The following is a 23,953-nucleotide window of genomic DNA, read 5'->3' on the forward strand; positions in this document are numbered from 1 at the left end:
CTGAGCACTGACAGATGTCCTGGGTTCTGGGATTCCCTAGCCCTCCACCCCCAGACCCCATTCTGCATGGGATCCACAGGGTCGCCCACCCCAGCTGTGTGGGAGCCCAGGCTCTGGGGGTCTGGGTAGTCTCTGGAGCCTGTGCCCCTGCAGGGCCCAGCCTAGGGCCCCTCACAGAAATCCAGCCCAGCCACCTGGAATGGGCTGCCTGCCTCTGAGAGCTAGGAGAGCAGGTGGCCAGGTTGACAGGCCAGAAGGAGAATCCTGGAGCCAAGAGAGTCTGCAAGTGGGGCATCAGGGCCGGCCCCGTCTCCCTGCCAGGCTGAGTCTGGAGTCTGAGAATCTCTGTGCGAAGGGACCTCAGACACCAACCTGTCCGACCCTTTCCTAGTGCCCAGATCTGCTCTGCACTGGCCCACACCTCAGCTTGGAGCTTCCCTCCCTCATCTGTGTCATCTCTGGACACCTCTCATTGGGACGTCCTCCTGGACCAGAGCTAGAAACTACCTTGGCCATCCTGCTCCCCAGCTGTTCACGCCCAGAACCTGGGGCCCCAGCGGGACCAGCCTGCGGGCTGTGCTCTCCGCGGTCCGGTTCCCAGGCTCCAGCTGCTTGCCCTGTGCACCGTGCTCTTTCTCCTGGACGCACACCAGTTTATCAGTGTCCCTCATAAAGTGTGGCACCGGAAAACAAAAATGGCAAAGACGCTCTCTGCCTCTCTGAACCTCTCCTCTGCCCACCCCTTCCTCCTACCCTTTCCTGGGCGCCTCTCTGTACCGTCACAGCTCAGCCACCTGCAGACTGGCCACAAGCCCCAGTGGAGGTGGCCTTGTGATGGGCACTGCCCCGCTCCTCCCCCCCGCCACTGCCCCTGCTGCACCCCCTGCTCTGCTCATGGGGCCGAGGGCAACAGCCCATGCCCCATGCTGGCACAGCCTAGCCTTCCAGAACATGGCCTGGAATGGCAAGTGCTATGTAAGCGTTCGCTGCCACCCACTCAACAGGGGGAATGTACTGCAGCCAGCGAGAATGCAAAGGATGCAGGGCAGACAGCAAAGGGAGCGCGTACTCACAGTATATAGAGTAAGACATTAAAAAAAAAAATAGGTGGAAACATGCAGTGCAGTTGGATTATGCCTTTAAAGCTAAATTTACTAACTTCATTGCTGTGGAACAGTTGTTCCACTGCTCTGAGCCTGGTATGTAGCAATCGAGACGATTACCTTCTACTTATTATTGTAAACTGTTTTGTGTAAGTGAGGGTTGAAAATACAACTCAGAAACATGGAAAGAGTTTGTTCCAAGAGGTAGAATCGGGTGAATTTTTTCCTTTATAAAAATTTCCTTCAGCTTCTTGGGACATCCCTGGCGGTCCAGTGGTTAGGACTCCACGCTTCCACCACAGGGGGCGCGGGTTTGATCCCTGGTCGGAGAAATAAGAGCCCACATGCTGCGCGTGGCGCAGCCAAAAAGAAAAAAGAGAAGGGAAAAAAATGTTAAAAAAAATTTCCTTCGGCTTCTTAAGACTCTTGTCCTCCCAGTGTGTCTACAGCCTTGGGGAGAAATCGTCCTACTCTCCCAACCTGTTTCTTTCCTGTAAACTCCACGGAGTGGGCGTGGTCAGGGTCGTCTCTTCTCTCTGAGCAGCTCCCTCCATGGCCCAGGCATGGACACTAGAAACTGTCACGTGCTGTGTGCTGTCTCTACCAGGCTGACCCTTTTGGCAGAACCATCAGGGGAATCCAGGGGCAGGTCTGCCGTGGACATCCAAATGGAGCCCTGAGGTTTGGCACCTCTGATGGACTTGGTGACATTTATTCTCTCTTTCTCTCTCTCCCCTTCTCATGCCTTTTCAACCCAGGGGGACAGGGGTGACCCCGGGCCCGACGGTGAACGTGGCGAGAAGGGCCAGGAGGGACTGAAGGGTGAGGACGGGCCGCCTGGCCCCCCTGGCATCACTGGCGTCCGGGTGAGTGTGCGCAGCTGTGTGCCAGCACTTGGGGCTCCTGGGTGAGAATAACACTTGGGCCTGTTCAGGCAGTTGGGTGGGAGGTCTTTTGACAGCTGCCGCCAGAGGGTCTTGTGCTGTGATCCTTCCTTCACATGAGAGTTTCATGGAGAGCCAACCTGACTGTGTCCCTCCCCGGCCTAACCTTCCCACGCCTCCCGAGTGCCCACAGGAATAACATCGGTCTCCTTAGCCTGGTTGCCGTGCCCTGCACAAACCTGGCCCCTGCTGACCTCGTCCTGCCCACCCCCACATTCAGCCACACTAAACTTAGCAGGAGAGGCACTGGCCCAATTCTCCATCAGCAACTTGCTGTGTGACCTTTCACTTGCCCTTGCCCTCTCTGGGCCACACCCTTGGTATGATGAAGGATTTGGAAGAATGTGCACTGAGATCATTTTGAGGTCCAGTGTTCCAGGGGCTCTTTCTCAGTGAACTTTTGAGCATCATGACTGTGGAATGGGCAGCAACATGTGGCAGAAATAGCCCTGACCCAGAGTCCAAAGGCTGGGTTCTTGCTCGAGCACCCACTGTCAATGTGACTTTGAGCACATCACTGCCTCTCTCTGAGCCTTGTTTTTTTTTCATCTGAAGAGTTGATGAAACTTTGGATAGGAAAGCACTTTATAAAATGCACCAGAAATATAAAAAATTATCTTTATGAATTTGGAGGAGGAAGTGACTGGAAGCTGGCGGTGGCGGTGATGGTGATGGTGGCGATAGTAGTGATGATGGTGGTGTTAGTGTGGTAGTGACGGTGGTGGTATTATTTTTGGTGATGGTGATGGCAGTGGCAGTGCTGTGACAGTGGCTATGGTGATGGGGATGGTGCTGGCGGTGGTGGTAGCAGTGTTTATGTCTGTATTTTGCTGTCACTGCCAGTCCTCATACACTGGAACTGGAAGGAGGTTCACTGGGGCCAGACTGAGTGTGTGCCAGGTGACAGAGGTGATGAGAGGCCTGTATTTGAGTCTCTTTGGCATCAGGGCTGCAGAACAAGAATCTCCCGCTCTGTGGCCTGGAAACAGTGAAGGATTTAAAAATAGAATTTTATGAGCCATCAAAGCCTTTCCAGAAATACATCTGTATGGATGGGGGCCCAGCAAAGGTCTTCATTCTGGCCGCACAGCCTCACCCGACTGGGTGCTCTAGCCCTTATTCAGGGTTTCCCTTACCATCGGGGATGCTCTCAGCTGGAGAGGAGCTGTCAGAACAAGCGGCCAGCCAGCTGCCCTGTCCTGGGGGAGACTTCTGTCTCCCTGACCCTGTACTGAATTCTTGGTCACTGACTTGCTTCTCCTTCTGACAAGGGATCAGCCATTGCAATCACCTCATTCTGCTGGTAAATGCCACCAGCTCCTGTAATCATGATTCACAACTGCCCAAACAGGACCAGCCTAGGAAAAGGGGTGTCCCAGAAAGTAAGAATCCACATTTCATTCTACCTAGCTGGGTGACCCGTTGACAGGGTCTTCATCCCCCTGAGCCTGTTTCTTTAGCTCTAACATGGGATAAATAATCCCTTCCTCCCAGCCCTGTGGCCAGAATCGGATGAGATATGATACGGAGTTCGGACATTGTGTCTGGCTCATCGTTGGGGCCATGATGATTATTTAGCATTTAATTACTGGAGGAGCAAAAGACCTTGAGATTGTCAAGTCCAATGCTGTCTGGTAGAAACAGAATAGGAGTTACATGTGTAATTTAAAATCTTCTAATAGTTATATTTTTAAAAAGTAAAAAGAAATAGGTAAAATTAATTTTAATAATATATTTAGCACAATCTATCCAAAATACTAACATATCAACGTGTAATCAATGTAAAAAATCATTAATAAGCTATTTTGCATACTTTTTTTTTGTAAGTCTTTGAAATCCAGTGTGTCATTTACACTTAGAGCACATCTCAATTCAGATGCTAAATTTTCACTGGAAATACTTGATCTATATTTAGATTTCATAAAACATACAATTGAAAATGTAGATTCATACCCCAAGTTGTTCCAAAAATGTTAGAAGTTTTCCAATCATTGAATTACCAGTTTTAAAATTTTAAATTAATTAAAATTTAATTGATTAAAAATCCAGTTCCACAGTCACAATAGCCACATTTCAAGTGCCCAGCAGCCATGTGTGGCTAGGGGCCACCATATTGGACAGTGCAAGGTTAGTTCAAGACCTTCATATTAGAGGTGGGGAAACTGAGGCACAGAGAAAGGGAGGGACTTGTCTGGGGTCACGTGAAGACTCAAGCATCAGGATGCAGGGCACTCTGTGCTTGGTCCTTTCAGGGCCACTGTTCTTCCTACCCCTCCTCCATCACAATTAGTCAGTACTTCCTCTTAGAGCGCAATGCCTATTCCAAGGTGAGATTATCACCTCCCTCATCCTATGGCATGTGCCTCTGTTAATGAAGCCAAAGGGATTAAATCAAACCAGCTCTTTAGTGCTTACCAAGAACATAGATATTTTTCCCAGCTCCCTTTGAGGTTTAGGCTTTGAGGGGACTGTCCTCTGCAGGCAGTCTGGATGTCCCTTCAGGTCAGAAACACTGCCTGCCCTACCCACTACATCCCAGCCCAGTGGGGCCTGGGGTTAGGGCTCTCTTCTCTCGCTCTTGCGCTCTCATCTCTCTTGCACTCCCTCGTGCACACCTACACTCACTCAGCGCCAGTGAACTGAGTTTCCCTGACAACTGTGGAGACAGTTGGGCCCCCTGGGCAAGGCAGGGGAGAGCAGCACTTTGGGATGCCTTTGGGAGAGGGAGCAGGGTGGCCTCTCAGAGGGAGTGGCCTGGGTGCCCCAGTGGGAGAGTAGGGAAGGGTGGCTGACCTTCCTGTCACAAAGAGCCACTTTGAGGAACCCCTCCAGCCTCAAACCCTGAGGGTTGAGTACCTCCCACCCAACTGCCTGAACAGGCCCAAGTGTTATGTCAGTGGGACATGGCCTCAGGGATTGTCAGAAGTGACACACAACATCTCAGAGATAAGGGCATACCTAGGAAACCTCTCCTGCCTGCCTGTCATCAGTGGGCACCCTGGACACAGAATCAGACAGATCTGAAGTTGAATCAGGGCTCTGCCTTGGACCAGCAGGACCCTGGGCAAGTCGATTCACCTTTAGGAACCTAGGCTGTCACCATCTACAGGAGGGGCTCTGAATCGGGCCTGAGGCTCAGGGTGGCTAGGAGGGTGGGACAGTGCCTGGCACATGGAGAGGGCTCAGTGCAGAGAGCTGCTCCCATTGGGACAGCCTGGGCACCAGCAGTAACCATGGCAACAGCGATTTATCGAGCACTTACTTACTATGGACCAGGCACTTGCAAGCATGATACTGTATCACCAGGTTGAATCCTCAGCTCTGTGAGGCAAGTACAACCACTGCCCCCACTTTGCAAAGACATAGACCACAGGGGCTGTGGTTACGCTCAGGGTCACACGGGCACTGAGTGCAGAACCAATCTGAACCCAGGCGGTCTGCTTCCAGAGCGAGCGCTCCGATACGCTTTGGATCTGCCTCCGTATTCTCTCATTTCTCATCTTTCTCTCTCTTGCCCTCCTTTTCCTTTCAGGGTCCTGAAGGAAAACCAGGGAAGCAAGGCGAGAAGGGCCGCATGGGAGCCAAGGTAGGATTCCCCCGCCTCCTGCTTGGGTCCACCATGTCCCTGCCCTGCAGCCCCCGCCCTTCCCTCCCCTCTGCTGGGGCCTGCTGACAGCCTGTCTCTCCTCCACTGCAGGGTGCCAAGGGCTACCAAGGACAGCTGGGTGAGATGGGCGTCCCTGGAGACCTGGGACCCCCTGGCACCCCAGGCCCTAAAGGGTCCCGGGGCAGCCTGGGACCAACGGTGAGAACTCTCTGGGTGGGTGGGGTAGGGGTCGGGCATGGAGGAGAGGGGGCCGAGGGCAGAGAGGAAAGCATCGCCCGCCTCAGCTCTCCGCCAAACGCCTGTGTCCACTGTCCCAGCCACTTCTTTGGAATCATGGATCCCTTTGGGAACCTACAGAAGCTATAACCCCTCTCCCTGGAAATGTACACACAGCACAGTATTTCTGGCGATTTGAAGGGGTCTGTGGGTCTTCTGAAGCCCTTTATAACCCCCTATTATCAAGTTCTGCTATTGGGGTGTAGAGAGGGGACCAGACCCTTGGGAGTATTTTTATTGAACAAGGAGTTTTCCCACTGGAAACAGGTTCATGGGGGTCACGGTGAAGCTGCTGCAGATCCCTGGGTGGCTCTGAGGGGGGCCCGGCCCGTTGCCGGCCTGCCCTGAAGGGAGGGTCCCTGATGGGTTTTACTGCTGCAGGTAGAGGAGGGCCCCAACAGGAAGCAAGGGAGGGGGCAGACATGAGTGATGCAGTGTCTCTGAGCTGCCAGTGCGTGCCAGTTAACAGCTGTGCTGGTTTGTGGCACTTGTAAGATTCCGTGGTATAAATGCTCCTACGGTGGCTGATGTCAAGCTGCCAATGCGATGTTTTTTGTTTTTTGGGGTTTTTTTTGCGGTACGCGGGCCTCTCACTGTTGTGGCCTCTCCCGTTGCGGAGCACAGGCTCCGGACGCGCAGGCCCAGCGGCCGTGGCTCACGGGACCAGCCGCTCCGCGGCATGTGGGATCTTCCCGGACCGGGGCACGAACCCGCGTCCCCTGCATCGGCAGGCGGACTCTCAACCACTGCGCCACCAGGGAAGCCCCAATGCGATGTTATTGAACGCAGACTTGGGAGGGGATGGGTAAGAGAGTTCCATGATCTGGTATAGTCGGCCCCCGAATCCGCGGGTTCACATCTGCAGAGGGTCCTGGAACCGATCCCCTGCAGATTCTGGATACCCAGGGACGACTGTGTTTCCGCCACACAGATTCAACAAACAGAAATAACCTCATGAGCATAGATAACAGTAAAGTGTAGTAAAATAACTAGGAAGGGATGAGTTTTGAACATTTGTCGTCTATGTTTTTAATATAATTAATTGATTTATCTGTAAGTTCATGTAATTTAATTTTTCACCATGGTTTTGTTTAATAATTGGCTCACAAAATTGGGGAAAATTTAGCAATTGGCTCTCACGAACCACTGGAGCTGGAAGAAGGAAGGGCTGTGCGGGAGGAGGAATGCTCCGGAGAGGAGGGGACAGATGCCACTTGCTCTCCACCTGACTCTCCGGCCCGGGTTCTGGGCAGAGTGGATGTGCCAGGCTGCTGGGCTGAACTGGGCTCGAGCCTGCGGGAGAGAGTGCCCGCGTTCCTGCCGTGAGAGCGGCGCTCTGTACCAACGTGGGTCTTCTCCTCTCGTAGGGTGCTCCAGGACGGATGGGGGCCCAAGGAGAACCGGGACTGGCTGGTTACGATGTAAGGAAATGTCACCTCCCCCTCTCCGGAACTCTGTCCTGCAGGCCTGGACTCAGGCCACCTCGGCTGCTGTGCCCACCTCCTCCTAGCTGAGGGCTGGCCCTCGGGCCACTGTAGGCAGATTCACGGTCTCCTTCGCCCCAGGGGACACCTGGGCCCACAGACCGGGGTGGGGTCGAGAGCCACCTGTGGGCCAGGCAGGGGTGGGGTGGACAGAGGAGGACCTCCCCGCCAATCCCTGGCCTCGCTGAGTCCTTCCTTCCCGTGGTGGGTGCCGTGCACACCTCGTGTCTGAGCTTCACCGCTGCTCTCTGTGGAAGGGATGGGTCTTAGCCCATTTTCACATCCAAGTTGGCAACTCCCCTCTTAGAGGCTGCTGAGCCAAACCCATGTTACACATCTGGGAGCCTAGGCCTCAGCAAGGCATGGGGCTTGCTCAGAAAAGGAAACAGGCTCGGGGAGGCTAAAGAATGTGTGTGCAAGGCCTGACAGCTTAAGTTTGAAGGTGAGATCCAGTGTCTGAAAGAGATACTGCAGGGAGGGGAGGAGAAGCAGAGGGCAAAGGAGAGGGAGACTGGAGAGTGGGTGCTGGGAGCCCAAGGGAGAAGTCTTCATGTGCAGTTCTCACCCCGGCCTGGGGAAGCCCTCTGAGGCAAGCATTTTGCCCCCTGCCTCTGCCGCATCCCAGAAGACACAGCTGGTTCTCCCGAGATCTGGTCCCAGGTCTGCTCCAAGATGGCATGAGCAGAGCCTTCAGCCACTCAAGTGGACACCCCTTAGAGGTGTGTCTGGGACCGACATGGCATGTCTGGGAGGCCAGGGCTCAGAGAGGCACACGGCCTGCTCAGATTCACACGGCGAGTTGGGACAGAGCCGGGACCTGATCGCATAGCCCAGGGTGTTTCCATCTTTGAGTTCTTGTCCTTCATCACCTGTCCCTCCCGACTCCTCCCTCCCCCATGCTCTCACCTCCTGCCGTCTTGTTTCCTGCAGGGACACAAAGGCATCATGGGACCCCTCGGACCTCCTGGACCAAAGGGCGAAAAGGTGGGTGTCTGGTCCTGGGCGGCAGCTGCTTTCTCATATCCGGGGGTGGCGGGGGCAAGCCCCTGGGCCACTGCGGCGGGGCTAGCGTGGGTTCACGGCAGGCTCATCCCTGCTCACGCCTTGGGCAGCTAGGAGGCCAGTGTCACCCCAGCTGTGGCCGGCAGGCAGGAGCCATTAGACCTACATTTAGCACGGGTATATTGGGTGCCTGGCACCAGAACAAACATGGACGCAGTTCCTGCCTTCCTGGAGCTTCTGGTTGAGCCAGGGGAGATGGACATCAGTCATGTAACAATGCCATGCCATCATCTGTGTGAACATGGGCATTGAAGCCTCACTTGTGAATGAGATCACCCAGTGAAAGCCAGGAGGGGGCTTACGATGGAGAGTGAGAAGTACCTGCATTTCGAGGCCAGGAACCGCCCAGGCGGAGGGAAGACGTGTCCAGGTGCCATGCCTTGGCTCCAGATTCGGTAGAGGACAGGAACTGGTAGAAGGAACCTTGCTGATCACCGTGGCCCGCCTCACTATGCAGGTGGGAATGCGGGGGCCCAGAAGTTTGAGGGTCACATTGCAAGGCAGCACCAAGCTGGCCCAGGACCCAAGTCTCTGATTCCTACATTAGTGGCTCTGAGCCCCTCCTTCCTTTCCTCCCCCTTCCCCTGATGGGTCAGCTGGAACGGGCTCCTAGCAGGCGCCCCACTGCTGTCTCTTTGCCCCCCTGCTCACCAACCCGCCTTTCTGTTGCTGAGTCAGCTCCCCACTAACTACATCTCGCTGTTGGGTGAATCACCCTGGCCTGGTTTGCCGTCCAGCTGGCCCCTTCCTCCTGCTTGGAGAACAGATCTGCAATCAGAGCTGGCCACAGGCTCTGACACATCCCACAGGAAGCTGCAGAAAGTGTCTCGCAGAACCCCGAGTCCCTCCTCGGCCCTCACGGTCTGCCGGGGCTGGTGTAGGAGGGATTAACAGGGAGCCTGAAACGAGAGGGTGCCTGCACTCTGGGTCGTCTGCATCCCCAGAAGCAGTTCTTGTGGCTGCTGAGAACTGGACACTAACCCCAGATCTGCCCTGGTCCTGGGCCTTGGGCAGGGCCCCAGCGTTCCCCGAGCCTTGATTGCCTCATCTATTAAGTGGATGGGTACCTCGGGAACACGAGGCTAAGGAGGACATCACATATATGTCAGCCAGATGCACTTTCTGACATAGGTATTATTATGAGTGAGAGCATCATTCATCTGCTAACCAACAGGTATTTATGGATTTATAATGATTTATTTAGTATGTTCTCGGCCCTGAGCTAGGGGCTGTGGAATGATGCCCTAAAGAGCTCAAAAATAAAAATACTCACAGGACTGAATAACCACAGCTGGATGGAGCTTGGCGGCAGGTGTGCGGGGTGGGGAGAGAGCAGGTTCCTGGCGGAGACCCCCGAAGCAAAGCTCTCCACCAGGATTTCTCCGTAATCGTTACCATGACCCTGGCTCAGAAGTGTAAGGGTCCCACCTGACAGGTGGGGAAACTGAGTCTCCACGACGCTTCAGGACTAGCTCAGGATCAGTGGGAGGTGTGGCAGGACCAGATCCAGACTCTGTCTGATGCCAGGCCTTGCTTTTCCAGCCAGAAACAGACACTTAGATGAGCCAATATATCGTTCAACTTGGAATTTCCCTGTGGGCCTTGGGCATTTCCCAAAGGTGGCGGCCAGAGGGACTGCGGAAATGGGATAAGACTCTGAGAACAAGGAGAAAGATGGGGAATGGGGGGAGCCCACCAGCTTTCAGGTGCTAAAAAATGCATCCCCAAACTTCAGCCACAATGTGGGGGAGGGGGGAGATCTGTAGAGCTGGCTTTTGGCCTAGACATCCCCTTGAGTCTTGTGTGGCCTTGGTTAAGACCCTTCCTTCCCTGGGCCTCATTTTCTCCATCTGTAAAATGGGACCAGCGGTCACAGCAGCATAGAGGTACTATATGGATTTCATGAAACCGTGTATGAAACATACTCCATGAAGTGCCTGGCACATAGAACACACTAGGTAAACACTGCCCCCTTCTCCGACACCCCCCAGCCCAGCTATCTCCCTCCACCGTGGGATGGAGCCCTGGGACAAAGAGCCATAGAGAGTGGTCAGGGAGGAAAGGGAATCCCCACTCCTTGGGCCACCCACCCCCCCTTCCCGGGTACGACTGGTTCTAGGCCTCGGGCCAAGTCCCTCATGCCTTCGATCTCTGCCCACAAGAGCCACAGAGACCCTGGGCCAAGGCGTACAGCCACCAGCCCTCCGGACTGATTCGGGCCCGGGACAGGCTCCAGTCCCAGGGATGGCTCTCCTCTCCCCTGCCTCTCAGGCCTCCCCTTCAATCCCTGCCAACAGCGAGGGGGCTCGGAGGTGCCCTGGCTTGAGCCCCCTGCCCAGAATGCACCCCCATGGGAGGTGACACTAATTGTCTGGGGCTGGAACGTTCTGAGCCCTGAGGTTCTGCCACTTGCTGTCCTGCTTACACCTTCCTTGTAGCTGGCACATGGTGTCCAGCCACCTGTCCTGTAGGTAGCCCAGGGCCTGGCGTGGCCTGCCGCGGCCCAAGGACCTCGGCTCTAAACTCTGCTCCTCCAGCGGTCTTCCTGACCACCTCCGTGCCACACAGCCTCCCTGCTGTTGTTATTATCAACAACAGCAATTTCTACTGAGGCTCTGCTCTGTGTGCAGCAGCCCGCCTTTGCTCACTGGGTCCTCGGAGCAGTGCTGCGAGGCATGACAATCCCGTTTTGCAGATAGGAAGCTGTCATATGAACAAGACCTGCAAGTTAGCCGACTGCTGAGTGCCATCTGGGGCAGCCCAGGGCCTTCTCTGGGGCTCCCATCAAGGGTTGGACGTTTGTCCTGAAGCTGGTTCTCGGCCCACTTTCTCCCAGCAAGGGTCAGAGAAAGGGACTGTTTCATTGGGGGCTGAATGACTGAGCAGCTCACACCATCTCTTTGTGCCTCAGTGTCCTCATCTGTAAAATGGAGAGAATAATATCACTTACTTTGTAGCGTTGTTGGGAGGATTCAGTGAGCGCCTGTGTGCGGCCGTGGCAGTGCCCATGCCTGCCAGCTGTTGGAATTATTGTCACTGCTGAGCACCATGCAGGGACTTCTGCATCATTTCATGGAATTCCCCTCCACTCCGCATGGGTATTGCCATCGTCCCCTTCACCCCTCCTCACTCTGATTCCGCAGCTAAGAAAAAGCTCTGAGATGGGAACGGACCTGTTGAAGGTCTGGGCAGCTGGTCCCCTGCAAAGCTGGGTGTGACCAGGGTCTCTGCTTAGCTACCCCGTCTGACAGCCTGAGGGCATCGGCCTGGCGGTGTCCAGCAGCGGGGAGGGTAAAGAGCGCTGTTATGTGTTCTGCATTCCTGGTTCCGTGCTCAGGTGTGCCTTTGACCCCACATCTTCCCCTTCCCTCTCTGGCCTCAGTCTTTCTGTCTGTAACCCTAAGTCGGCTGGACCTCGTCTCTGATGAAGGCCCTTTTGGCCTTAGTGCAGAGTGTCTGGAATTCCCAGAATTCACCAGGAGCAGGAGGTTTGTCCTAAAGCTAGTTTTGTGTCCACAGGGGGAGCAGGGTGAGGATGGCACGGCTGAGGGGCACCCCGGGCCACCTGGAGATCGGGTAAGACCCCCACCCCCACTGCATCCTGTGGACCAATGCCAGGGTGGAGCCCCAACCTGGGAGGGGGCGGGGAAACTGAGCAGGGGCGAGGCTGCTGCGAGCTTCATGAGGTTGTGGCCTAGGAGGCCCAGGTGTGGCATCCCCTGCACCCAGTGGCCCATTTTTCATTGTTGTCCTTGTCATTTAGGGCCCTGTGGGTGATCGAGGAGACCGCGGGGAGCCAGGGGACTCTGGATACCCTGTAAGTATCGGAGCTCCTACCTGCTGGCAGCATCAGGAGTGGTATAAGAGGGCATTCCTTGGCCTCTGTTTCCTGCAACCTAGAATTAGAACATCCTTCGCCAGGAAACAGGCCTGTCCTTCCACCATTAGTGCCCAGGCTTTAAGCACAACCCTCCCCCTCCCCTCAAGGGCTCAGGGCATAGTTCATGCTGAAAGGGGAAGGGTCCGAGATCTTTCCTGAGGGAGGGAGAGGATGGGCGGGGGGGGGAGACCTCTCCCCTCCAAGAACCGCAGTGTCCCCATCTGTGGCCGAGAACAGCTCTCCCAACAGAAGCAGTGTGAACAAGCACTGAATGAGCACCAGACCCCCCCCAAGCTCCGCCCACCTGCCAGCCCCCTGGGCTCTTCACCGCCCCACCTTCACCCCCCTGGCAGGGTCGTTATTTCACCCATTTTCTAGATGAGGATGCTGAGACTCAGGGGGACACACATGGCTAGGAAGAACAAGGGCTTTCTGGGGTCCTCCCCCGCCCAAAATGAGCCCCCTCACCTGTATCTCCTTGACTTCCAGGGACAGGAGGGTGTACAAGGCCTCCGTGGAAATCCAGGCCAGCAGGGCCAACCCGTGAGTGGTGCTTCCCGTCCCATCCCCCTCCTGCCCTGAGTGGGGTGGTAGAGGAGCAGTGGGGGAATTAAAGAACCGGGCCTTTTAAAGCTTAAAGGGATCCTCCCTGCAGGAGGGCCTGGGGCAGCCCATTCTGGTTTCTCCTGCCCTGACCCTGGGGGCACCCCCAGAGCCTGCACCCCCAAACCCCTCCCCACACCTCCCCCCTCCAGGCGGAGACTGGCCACCCTCCCCAGGAGAGAATCCTGGGGCTGCCTTGCGTCATCTCACCTTGGTTTGCAGGGGCATCCGGGACCCCGGGGACGGCCGGGCCCCAAAGGATCGAAAGGGGACGAGGTAAGAGGCCCTGACGTCCACAGGGAAGGGAAAGAGACTGGCCCAGGCACACAGCACACGGGAGGGAGGGCTGGGGGTGCTGTGAGAAAGAGAGGGAACCACAGGGAGGGGCCCTGCAGGGTGTGGCCTGGCCAAGATCCCTTCAAACAGCCTGAGGGAGGGGGGATGACCAGCCCCATTTATAGGGCCTCCCGGAGGGAGACCACCTGTCAGGTCAGCCAGCGGTATTTGAACCCAGGGCTGTCAAGATCCAAAGCTGGCCTCTCTTTCCACCATGCCACACTGTAGAAAGAGAAAACTGGGAGAAGTGAGGGGGTGTGGAGGAAGACCTGGGGCTGGTGATGCCCGGGGAAGAATTCAGAGGCGGTGGAGAGGAGTTTCCTGCCTTGCACCCAGGGCTCCTGCATCTGCCTCCACTGAGGTTGGTCCAAGGCTGCCTTAATGCCCTCAACTTCCCCCCAGGAGTGCACCCCTCCACCCGCAGAGCCACCCCCCACCCCTCAGGGATAGCCAAACCCATGGGGATTAAATAGACCAGCCAGCCGTGGGCTTCACTCCCACCAGGAAGTTGCCAGGGCCCGGAGCCTCTGCAGCAGGGTTGCCAGTGAGGGCCCAGGACCCAGGGTTAGTGACAGCCTCGACCTTGGGCTTCTGAGTCAGGCTGCTTGGGCCCATTTGCAGATTCAGATGCCAAGGCCCAAGAAGTGGAGGGGCAGGGCCCGGCCACAGAAGGGCCCCCTTCCAGAGCGCCTAGTGTTCTGCACCTCCTCCAGGAAGCCCTCATTATGTGCCCCTTGATTTTTCAGGGACCAAAGGGAAAGCAAGGCAAGGCTGGGGGACCAGGACGGAGGGGGATCCAGGTGAGTGACTCCCAGCTTCTCCTCTCCCACCCACCTCCCTGCCCTCCCCAGAAGCCCTCACCAACTTCTTATTTACCGCCAGGGCCTGCAGGGGCTGCCGGGGCCTCGGGGCGTGGTGGGGAGACAGGGCCCCGAGGGTGTCGCTGGACCAGATGGGCTTCCTGGCCGGGACGGTCAAGTAGGACAGCAGGTGAGCAGGACTTGGGGTTAAGAGACAGTGTCTCCATTTGAGATGAGGTGTGTGCGTGGTGGGGTGCCATAGGCCATGGGCCGGGAGGAGCGCGTTTGGAAACTTGGATGGGCAGAACCAGCATATCCAGAAGTCTCCTGCATGGGCAATGGCCTCATCCCTTGGGACCTGGGACCTGGGACTATGGCCCATCTCACTGTCTCTCCTCCATGCCAGTACCCAGAGGGTCATGCCCTGTCCAGCAAATAGAGCTTCCGGTTTTTAAGACCCTTCCCTTCCCCACCCATTTGTCCCGCTGGTCCAGCCATCCTCACACACAGGCAGTATGACCTCCATCCCTCAGTTTAACCTCCAGCTTCACCCAGGGTTCACCCAGGTTTTTGTTTTGTTTCGTTTTGCTTTGTTTTTTCTTTGGCTACGTTGGGTCTTCGTTGTTGCACGCGGGCTTTCTCTAGTTGCGGAGAGCAGGGTCTACTCTTGGTTGCAGTGTGCGGGCTTCTCATCGCGGTGGCTTCTCTTGTTGTGGAGCACGGGCTCTAGGCGCACGGGCTCAGTAATTGTGGCACATGGGCTTAGTTGCTCCGCGGCATGTGGGATCTTCCCGGACCAGGGCTCGAACCCATGTCCCCTGCACTGGCAGGCGGATTCTTAACCACTGTGCCACCAGGGAAGCCCTTCACCCAGGTTTTGAGTCATCCTGCCTCCTTGGCTGCCTATTTCCTGAAACATGAAAAATCCTCCTCCGCTCTCTTTCTTCACAGGGGGAGCAGGGGGACGATGGGGACCCTGGCCCCATGGGCCCTGCTGGGAAGAGAGGAAACCCAGGTGTGGCTGGCTTGCCTGGAGCACAGGGGCCCCCAGGATTCAAGGTCAGACACTTGTTAATGCCCTTACCCGCCCTCCACCCTTTCTGCCTTGGTACTAACTATAATGACACCGACTGCAGTGCTGATGTGAGCGCCCATGTCCCAGGGCCTGTGTGAAAATGGAGTCCTCTTTCTCAGGGGTCCCTCCCCAAGCTTAAACTTGACTCAAAGGATAGTTTATCCAGGGAGCTGTAATACTGCCCCCTACCAGGCCCTTGACACTGTCAACTATTTGTTGAGTTGTCCATGGGCGCCCTCTTGTGGGCCTTTGTGGAACAGTGCACGTTGCTGGCTCTGAGACCCTCCAAGGCATCTTTTTAGAAAGTTTCCTTGAGTGGTGGCGGAGGCAGCCAGGACTCAGTCTGAGCCCAGGGCTAGACACTGAAGGGAAGATTGAGACGAATGAATCAAACGGGGCTCTCGCCCTCTCTGAGCTTGAGGTTTAGTTGGAGAGAGGTTGGAACCCTCCATAAAGACAGCTGGCAGAGGGAGAGATGGCCTTGGCCCGTGGAGGATTTAAATGAGCAAGGAGGGCCAGCGTGAATGGAAGTGTGGAGGTGGGGACTGCATGGTCTGTTGGAAAGAAACAATGAAGAGGAGAGGCGTGTGGGAGAGTGGACGGAAAGTGGCCCCTGAATGCCAGAGTAAGAAAAGAGACTTTCCCCTTAAGGAGGCTGAAGTTTTGAGCACCCCTCCGCCACCCCCCAGGGCTATGCCTGTTGCCCCAGCACCCGGAGATGTTAACTGACCCTGTGGAATGGTTTTTCAGCACCTCCCCTCTCCTCGAGCCATTTTCTCCCTTTGATTGGTCATCTTGGTGTATTTCTTTAAGGGTGAAAGTGGGTTACCCGGGCAGCTGGGTCCCCCTGGCAAACGAGGGACGGAAGGCGGAACGGGGCTTCCTGGGAACCAGGGGGAGCCTGGATCCAAAGGCCAGCCGGTGAGTGAGCCCCAGGGAACACACGTGTTCACACACACAGACCCAGAAACCACCTTCCTGCTCTGTGACGAGGGCAGACCAATACCCTCTGTGGGCACAGATACCATTCTGCCTCCCCTGCGTGCGGGCTTGGGGGTGGAAAAAAGCTGAGAAATGAGATATGAGCAGTCCCTTCAGAATGAGGAGAGGTGATTCCAACCGGAACTCTAAATAGCCTTCAACAGCCTTGTATCTATTAGAGAAATTGCATCTATAGTTTAAAAACTTCCCACAAAGGCTCAGATGACTTCACTGGTAAATTCTAGTAATTGTTTATGGAAGAAAAAAATACCAATTCTTCATAAACTCTTCCAGAAAATTGAAGAGGAGGAATATTTCCCAACACATTCTATGAGGTTAGCATTACCTTGATGTCAATGCCAGATGAGGACATTACAAGAGAAGAAGACTACAGACCAATATACCTCATAACTATAGATACAAAAATTGTCAATACAATTTTAGAAAAATGAATCTAAGAATACATTAAAAGGATTGTACATCAAGATCAAGTGAGGTTTATCCCAGGAATGCAAGGATGGTGTAACATTTGAAAGTAAATCAATGTAATTCACCATATTAGCAAGCGAAAAAAGAAAACCCAATTAATCATCTCAGTAGGTGCAAGAAAAGTAATTGATAAAATCCAACTCCATTTCTGATAAAATTTCTCAACAAACTTGGTAGACCAAGGAACTTTCTCAACTTGATAAAGGGCATCCATGAAAAATCTATATTTAACATCATACTTAATAGTGAATGACTGGGACTTCCCTGGTGGTGTAGTGGGTAAGACTCCACACTCCCAACGCAGGGGGCCTGGGTTTGATCCCTGGTCAGGGAACTGGATCCCACATGCATGCCGCAGCTAAGAGTTCACATGCTACAACTAAGGAGCCAGCGTGCCTCAACTAAGGAGCCGGCAAGCTGCAACTAAGGAGCCTGCCTGCCACAACTAAGACCCGACCCAACCGAAAAAAAAAAGGTAGTGAATGACTGAATTCTTTCTCCCAAAGAGCAGAAACAAGTCAAAGATATCTGTTCTCACTACTTCTATTCAACATTGTATTGGCAGTTCTAGCCAATGCAGTAAGGCAAGAAAAATAAATAAAAGACATTCATATCAAAAAGGAAGACATGAAACTTTTCATCTGTAGACAAAATGGTTGTCTATGTAGAAAACCCAATAGAATCTACAATAAAGCTACTAGAATAAGGGAGTTTTAGCAAGATAGCAGGACACCAGCTCAATATACTCAAATGACTTGTATGTGCTAGCGAGAAGCAATCAGAATTGGAAATCTAAAGAGCAGTACTATTTACAATAGCATAAAAATATGAAATCCTTAGAGATACACATGACAATAGGTGTATAAGACATGTACACTGAAAAACTATAAAGCATTGTTGAGATAAATTGAGGAAGATCTAAATAAATGGAGATATTTACTGTGTTTATTGGTCAAAAAAACTCAGTATTGTTAAGATGTCAATTTTCCTCATGTTGGTCTATAGATTCAACACAATCCCAATCAAAACCCCATCAGGTTTTTCTTGTAGAAAATAAGCTAATTCTAAAATCCATTTGGAAATGCAAAAGACCTAGAATAACCAAAACAACTTGGAAAAAGAAGAACAAAGTTGAAGGACTAACAGTAGTTGATTTCAAGACTTACAAAGCTACAGGAATCAAGAAGGTATGGTATTGCCATAAATATACTAACGGATCAAAGGAACAGAAAAAAGAGTCCAGAAATGTATTCATTCATATACAGACAACTGATCTTTGACATAGGTGCAAAAGTAATTCAGTGGATACAGAATAGTGTTTTCCAGCAATGGCTCCAGAACAATTGGATACTTCATACTGTGTACAAAAATTAACTCAACATGGATCATACACCTAAAAATAAAACCAAAAGGGCTAAAACTTCTACAAGAAAGTGTAAAAGAAAATCTTTGAGACCTTGGGTTATAAAAAGATTTCTTAGAAATGACACCAAAAGCATGATGCATAAAAGAAAATCTGATAAATTGGACATCAATGAAATTTAAAACTTTTGCTTCTCAAAAGGACACTGTTAAGAGAATGAAAAGATAAGACACATACTAGGAGAAAGTGCAAAGCATATGTCTTGTAAAGGATTTATAGCCAGAATATATAAAGAACTCTCAAAACTCAATAGTAAGAAAATAAGCAGCCCAATTTTAAAAATTAGACCAAAGGTTTGAGTAGACACTTCAAAGAAGCTATACAGGTGGCAAATAAGCACATGAAAAGATCAATATCATTAGTCATTAGGCAAATGCTCATTATAACCACAATGAGATGCTACTGCACACCTTTGAATTTGAATGGAGGAAATTTTTAAAGACTGATCATACTGATCCTTGGCAAGGATGTGGAGCAATGGGAAGTCTTGTACTCTGCTAATAGGAATGTAAAATTGTACAACCACTTCGGAAAACAGTTGAGCAGTTTCTTTAAAAGTTAAGCAACAGGGTTTCCCTGGTGGCGCAGTGGTTGAGAGTCCGCCTGCCGATGCCGGGGACACAGGTTCGTGCCCCGGTCCGGGAGGACCCCACATGCCGCGGAGCGGCTGGGCCCGTGAGCCATGGCCACTGAGCCTGCACGTCCGGAGCCTGTGCTCCGCAACAGGAGAGGCCACAACAGTGAGAGGCCCACGTACCGCGGGAAAAAAAAAAAAAGTTAAGCAATATGGGCTTCCCTGGTGGTGCAGTGGTTGAGAATCCGCCTGCCAATGCAGGGGACACGAGTTCGATCCCCTGGTCTGAGAAGATCCCACATGCCATGGAGCAACAAAACCCATGCGCCACAACTACTGAACCTGTGCTCTAGAGCCCGTGAGCCACAACTACTGAGCCCGCGCTCCACGAAGCCACACGCCTAGAGCCCTTGCTCCACAACGAGGGAAGCCACTGCAGTGAGAAGCCCGCACGCCGCAACGAAGAGTAGCCCCCACTCGCTACAACTAGAGAAAGCCCGCACACAGCAACGAAGACCCAACACAGCCAAAAATAAATTAAAAAAAAAAAAAAAAGTTAAGCAACAACGAACCATATAACACAGGCCTCTGGAATTATAACCTTATCTGAATCTAGCACACTCCACAACATCTGTGTGACTTTGAGCAGGTTCCTGCCCTCTCTGAGTCTTTATTTCCTGGTCTGTGAATAGGCACATTGTGTCTCCCCAGGCTGATGTGGGAACACACATGCATGGTGGTGCATGCAAAGTGCCTGACACATAGCAGGCCCTCAGTTTTTAGGGGTTACTTTGAGGGGCCCATTCCTCAGTAGAGCCTTTGGGATGGGTTGGGAAGTCTACAGGTCCTTCCACTGTCTTCCTTGAAGACCTGGGACAGGAGATCCTGAGTGTTCTAGAGCACCCCCTGTGGAAGCCCTGAGCTGGCCTCCACTTTCCCATTTGACAGAGGACACAGGCTCCTGCCCCGCTGGAGTCCAGGCTGACCTGGTGTCTGCTCTGTGAGCCATTCACACTCATCTGATCACTTCGAGGTGGAGTGGTTGATATCCCTGCAAGAAGGCAGGCCCAGGCGTCCTGCGTGACTGCCCAGGCACCCTTCTCATCCTGTTCTCCCCACAGGGTGACTCTGGTGAGATGGGATTCCCAGGAATGGCTGGCCTCTTCGGACCCAAGGTACAGATTCCCATTCTACACTGTTCCTCTTGGGGTCCCATCCATCCACCGGCTTGTTCATTTATTCATTTATTCACTCGACAAATATTTCTTGGGCATTTGCGGCGTGGGCTGGAACACAGCCAGGGTCTAGCATGAGCACCTGTGTCTCCCAGCACTCACATTCCAGCAGGCCTGGGTTCCAAACCCAGCTCCACAGTTCAACTGCTCTGTGCCTCAAGCAAGTTACTTGGTCTCTCCAAGCCTCAGTTTTTTCATCTATAAAATGGGTATAGTAACAGCAAAGGGTTGTTACAATTAAGACCAGAGACCCACACCATTTAGCACCAAGCCAGCTCTCTGGCACCTGCTGAATAATTGTGCACATTTGTTACTCTTCCTGGAGCCTCTCAGGTAAGGCGTCTCTTGACAAGGAGGGCAAAGGTTGGCCAGACCTCGGGTGGCAGAGCGCTGGAACCCTCGCCCAGTGGCCGCCCAGACACAGCAGCCCTTCCTCTGCCTTCTGCAGGGCCCCCCAGGAGACATTGGCTTCAAAGGCATCCAGGGCCCTCGGGGGCCTCCTGGCTTGATGGTGAGTCCTCTCCCTGTCTATCCCAGCAGGGACAGTTATCCGAGGCCCAAGGCTGGCCAGCCATCAGGCAGGGGGCCGCCACTCCTCCTGTTCCTTCGGCATCGAGCCCCTCTGCCCACAATCTTCACTCCTGTTTCCATACCTTTGCTCATGCCGTTCCTGCCAGCTGGGCTGCCATCCTTTCCCCTTTCACTGCTCCCCCCGTCCACTGGTGCCCCCCCCCCCACAAGGCACATAGGACGGGCTCAGGAGACGCATGGCCTGGCCCCCTTGAGGACGTCTCCATTCCATCCCCTTGGGACACTCAGGCTGCCCTCTACCCTCCTGTCCCTGTGACTGTATTCCCCAGGCTCTGGGACAAGGACACACAAGCCTTTCTCTCTCCTTTAGGGGAAGGAAGGCATCATTGGGCCCCTAGGAATCCTGGGACCTTCAGGACGGCAGGTATGTGCAGGGGGCTGGCCAGGAACACCGCTGGGGCGAGACTGTGACCCAGGGCCAGTCTGAACCTCAGTTTCCCCATCTGGGACGTGGGGCTTCCCCTCTGAGCCCCCTCTCACTGGGCCATGGTTTATTGCAGGGTCCGAAGGGCGACAAAGGCAGGCGAGGGGACTTGGTGAGTGGATGGGCTGGGGACAGTATGGCAGGGGGTACGGCAGGGTTGGGCTGGGGCAGGGGGCGGGCATGGCTCAGCCTGGTCCTCTGACTCTTTCTCCCTGCTTCTGTCCCCCCTCTAGGGATTGCAAGGTCCGAGGGTGAGTGGGCTGCGGTATGAGGGCTGGGGGGACAGGGGAGTGGGAGGGACGGGCCCTCTGAGTTCCCCTGCCCATGACCAGGCATGTCCTTGGGCACGTTTTTCCCTGTGGGCCTCAATCTGCACCTGGGCCACCATCGTGCCCGGGTCTCAGGTCTGCTGGAGGAGGCCCGGGCTGGGTGGGGGGATGAGAGGCCTTTGACCAGGGCCTCATTGTTCTCCTCTTCCTCCAGGGTCCTCCCGGTCCCAGAGGGCAGCCCGGCCCACCGGTAGGTAGCTGTGTGCCCGGTACCCCTTGAACTGCAGGGCAGCAGGTGGGATTTCTCTGAATGAAACCCAAGGCTGTGCTGGCAGCGTTCACAGGACTGGCCCTGACTTCACAGGCCGGGCCAGGCCTCCGGGACAGTGTGGCACAGCCCTGGTAGGGCCAGGCAGAGACCAGCGTGGTGGGTTCTCTCTCGCCCCGACAGCCCCCGGGACTGCGGCACCAGGTCCCCGTCAGATACAGACCCAGCCTCTTCTTTTGCAGGGTCCTCCAGGGAGCCCTATTCACTTTGTAAGTTGGAGAACATTCTCTGTTGCCTGCGTGGGGTAAGGCCTGGGGGTTGGTGTCAGGGGCAGGTGGCGGCAGTGGACCCCTCTCTGGCCAAGGTGGCCCTAAACTGCCCACGTCCTTTTGCCGCTCCATACTGGATCCTGGACCCTGAAGCAGCAGAAAGAGCCCTGGGCTGAGAGGCAGGATACCCAGCTTTTAGTCAGAATGCACCCCTGACTATGAACCCAGGAAGACCTCCCACCGCTGGCTCCGGGGTCCTGTCGGTACACTGTACAGATCCGTTGACAACTCTTTAAGGTTCTGTGTGTGTTGGGAAGGGGGGTTCCCCGCACCAACAAGCAATGTTGGGGACACACCAGCTGGGTGTCCTACAATTCAACTCAATCCTGACACTACTTGGAGTTGGCATCAGATTCCACAGGTTGAGGGCTCAGTCCTACAAGATTGCTGCTGGCTCCCCCATCCCCCAATCCCCATGTCCTTCACCATCCCCCCCTCGCCGCCCCCCTTCAGATTTGCCAGTGGCAAATCCAGGTGTCTCCTGGGCTTCTGGCCAACTGGCTGTAAACCAGAGGTTCCCACCATGCCCTCCTGGGGTTCCGTTAATTTGCTAGAGCAGCTCACAGAACTCATGGAAACATTTTATGTATTAGATTGTTGGTTTATTATAAAAGGCTGTCACTGAGGAACAGCCAGATGGAAGATGTGCATAGGGCAAGGCACGGGGAAGGGGCACAAGCTCCCCTGTTCTCCCCGAATCTCCGTGTGTTCACCAACCTGGAAGCCCTCTGAACCCAGTCCTTTTGGGATTTTATGCAGGCTTCATTACACAGACATGATTGATTAAATCATTGGCCACTGGTGATTGACTCAGCCTCCAGCCCCCTCTCCCCTCCTTGGAGACTGTGGACCGTAACTGCAAGTTCCAACCCTCTGATCACACGGTTGGTTCCACCAACCACAAGCCCCCATCCTTAGGTTACTTACGAGCAGTCCAAAAGTCACCTCATTAATATAGCAAAAGAGACCCTATTCCAGGAGATTCCAGGGCTTTTAGGAGCTCTGTGCCAGGAACGGGATTGAAGACCAAATATATATTTCTTATTATAAATCATAATATCACAGAGTCCTTCCAGCTCAGATTCTGAGTCCAAAGAGGGCCGGCGGTCAAGGTTGCAGGTGGGGCCCCTGTGTTCCTCCCTGGTGGGTACCCTGGCCTGTATGAAAGCATGGCCCCCTCCCAAGCCCTCTGACAATTCCGTCTCCATTTCACCACGGTGATGATTGACTGTTAGAAGCAGGCCCTGACAGCTTCCGGGGAGCGGCCAAGGGGAAGGGCTGAATGGGGGAGGAGCCCTTGGGCCGTGAGCTGCTCAGAGCCCCTGTTCTTCTCCCCTCTCTGCTGCTCGCTGCCCATCCCTCTGCCTCGCCCATAAAAATGGAATGACAGCCCTGGCCTCTCCCTCTACACTTTTCCTTCTTCATTCAGTAAGGAAGCCAGCTAGGGGGAAGTGAAGAGATCTAAGAAAAACCTTCTCCCTCTGAAAAAATGGGAAATGAGAGGGTTTTGAGTTTTTTCGAATAATAACTAATATATTCAGTGCTTGTTACATGCCAGACAGCATTAGAAGTGCTTTTCCCGTATTAACTCATTTATTCCTCTCAACAGTTCTGAGAGAGTTGTATTGTCATGCCCATTATCAGGATGAGACAACTGAGGCAAAGAGAGGTTAAGCAACTTGCCCAGACTGTGCAGTTAGTAAGTAGCAAGGCTGGGATTTGAACTGGAGAAGTACCTCCAGAGTCCTCGCCCCAGACCGCAGTCCTGCGCTTTACTCACTGCCAGATTCTCCCCCTCACTATTTTCATGGCAAGACCATGGCTATGTTTCTGGCAAGCCCAGTGCCAGGGATGGAGCTACAAGTGTACGTGAGACAATTACAGTGCAAGCCAAAGGGGAGACACGGGGACTGTAGAGAAAGGGGTCCACACCCAGCCTGGGGGCAGAAACGTCAGGAAAGAGTTCCCATGGCAGCTGGCATCTATAGGATGAGCGTAGGGCAGGGTTTCTCAACTGCAGCGCTGTTGACATTTGGAGCCAGATGATTCTTTGCTATGAGTGATTGTCCTGTGCGTTGTAGGATGTTCAGCAGAATCCTCCACCCACTACATGCCAGTAGCATCCCCTCCTCCAGTTGTGACAGCCCCTGAAGTCTCGAGATATTGCCAAATGTCCACTGGGGGCAGCATCTCCCCTGGA

The 23,953-nt window shown here is 53.9% G+C and overlaps 1 protein-coding gene across 5 annotated transcripts in view; it reads left to right on the forward strand.

Moving 5' to 3' along the window:
- The window catches only part of COL27A1 (collagen type XXVII alpha 1 chain), a 185,918-nt gene that overhangs the window by 150,808 nt on the left and 11,157 nt on the right, over positions 1-23,953 (forward strand). For all 5 annotated transcript variants that reach the window (XM_029203587.1, XM_029203588.1, XM_029203589.1 and 2 more), the window contains 20 exons: positions 1,862-1,969; positions 5,580-5,633; positions 5,745-5,852; positions 7,298-7,351; positions 8,345-8,398; positions 11,996-12,052; positions 12,240-12,293; positions 12,846-12,899; positions 13,182-13,235; positions 14,042-14,095; positions 14,178-14,285; positions 15,047-15,154; positions 15,984-16,091; positions 19,759-19,812; positions 20,321-20,383; positions 20,774-20,827; positions 20,964-20,999; positions 21,121-21,138; positions 21,371-21,406; positions 21,667-21,693. In XM_029203587.1, coding sequence (XP_029059420.1) covers positions 1,862-1,969; positions 5,580-5,633; positions 5,745-5,852; positions 7,298-7,351; positions 8,345-8,398; positions 11,996-12,052; positions 12,240-12,293; positions 12,846-12,899; positions 13,182-13,235; positions 14,042-14,095; positions 14,178-14,285; positions 15,047-15,154; positions 15,984-16,091; positions 19,759-19,812; positions 20,321-20,383; positions 20,774-20,827; positions 20,964-20,999; positions 21,121-21,138; positions 21,371-21,406; positions 21,667-21,693 — 1,263 coding nt within the window. The remainder of the gene's footprint in view (positions 1-1,861; positions 1,970-5,579; positions 5,634-5,744; positions 5,853-7,297; positions 7,352-8,344; positions 8,399-11,995; positions 12,053-12,239; positions 12,294-12,845; positions 12,900-13,181; positions 13,236-14,041; positions 14,096-14,177; positions 14,286-15,046; positions 15,155-15,983; positions 16,092-19,758; positions 19,813-20,320; positions 20,384-20,773; positions 20,828-20,963; positions 21,000-21,120; positions 21,139-21,370; positions 21,407-21,666; positions 21,694-23,953) is intronic.

Source organism: Monodon monoceros, unplaced genomic scaffold (assembly GCF_005190385.1).
Source record: "Monodon monoceros isolate NGI ecotype Baffin Bay Population unplaced genomic scaffold, NGI_Narwhal_1 Super_Scaffold_5, whole genome shotgun sequence".
Classification (NCBI taxonomy): Eukaryota; Metazoa; Chordata; class Mammalia; order Artiodactyla; family Monodontidae; genus Monodon; species Monodon monoceros.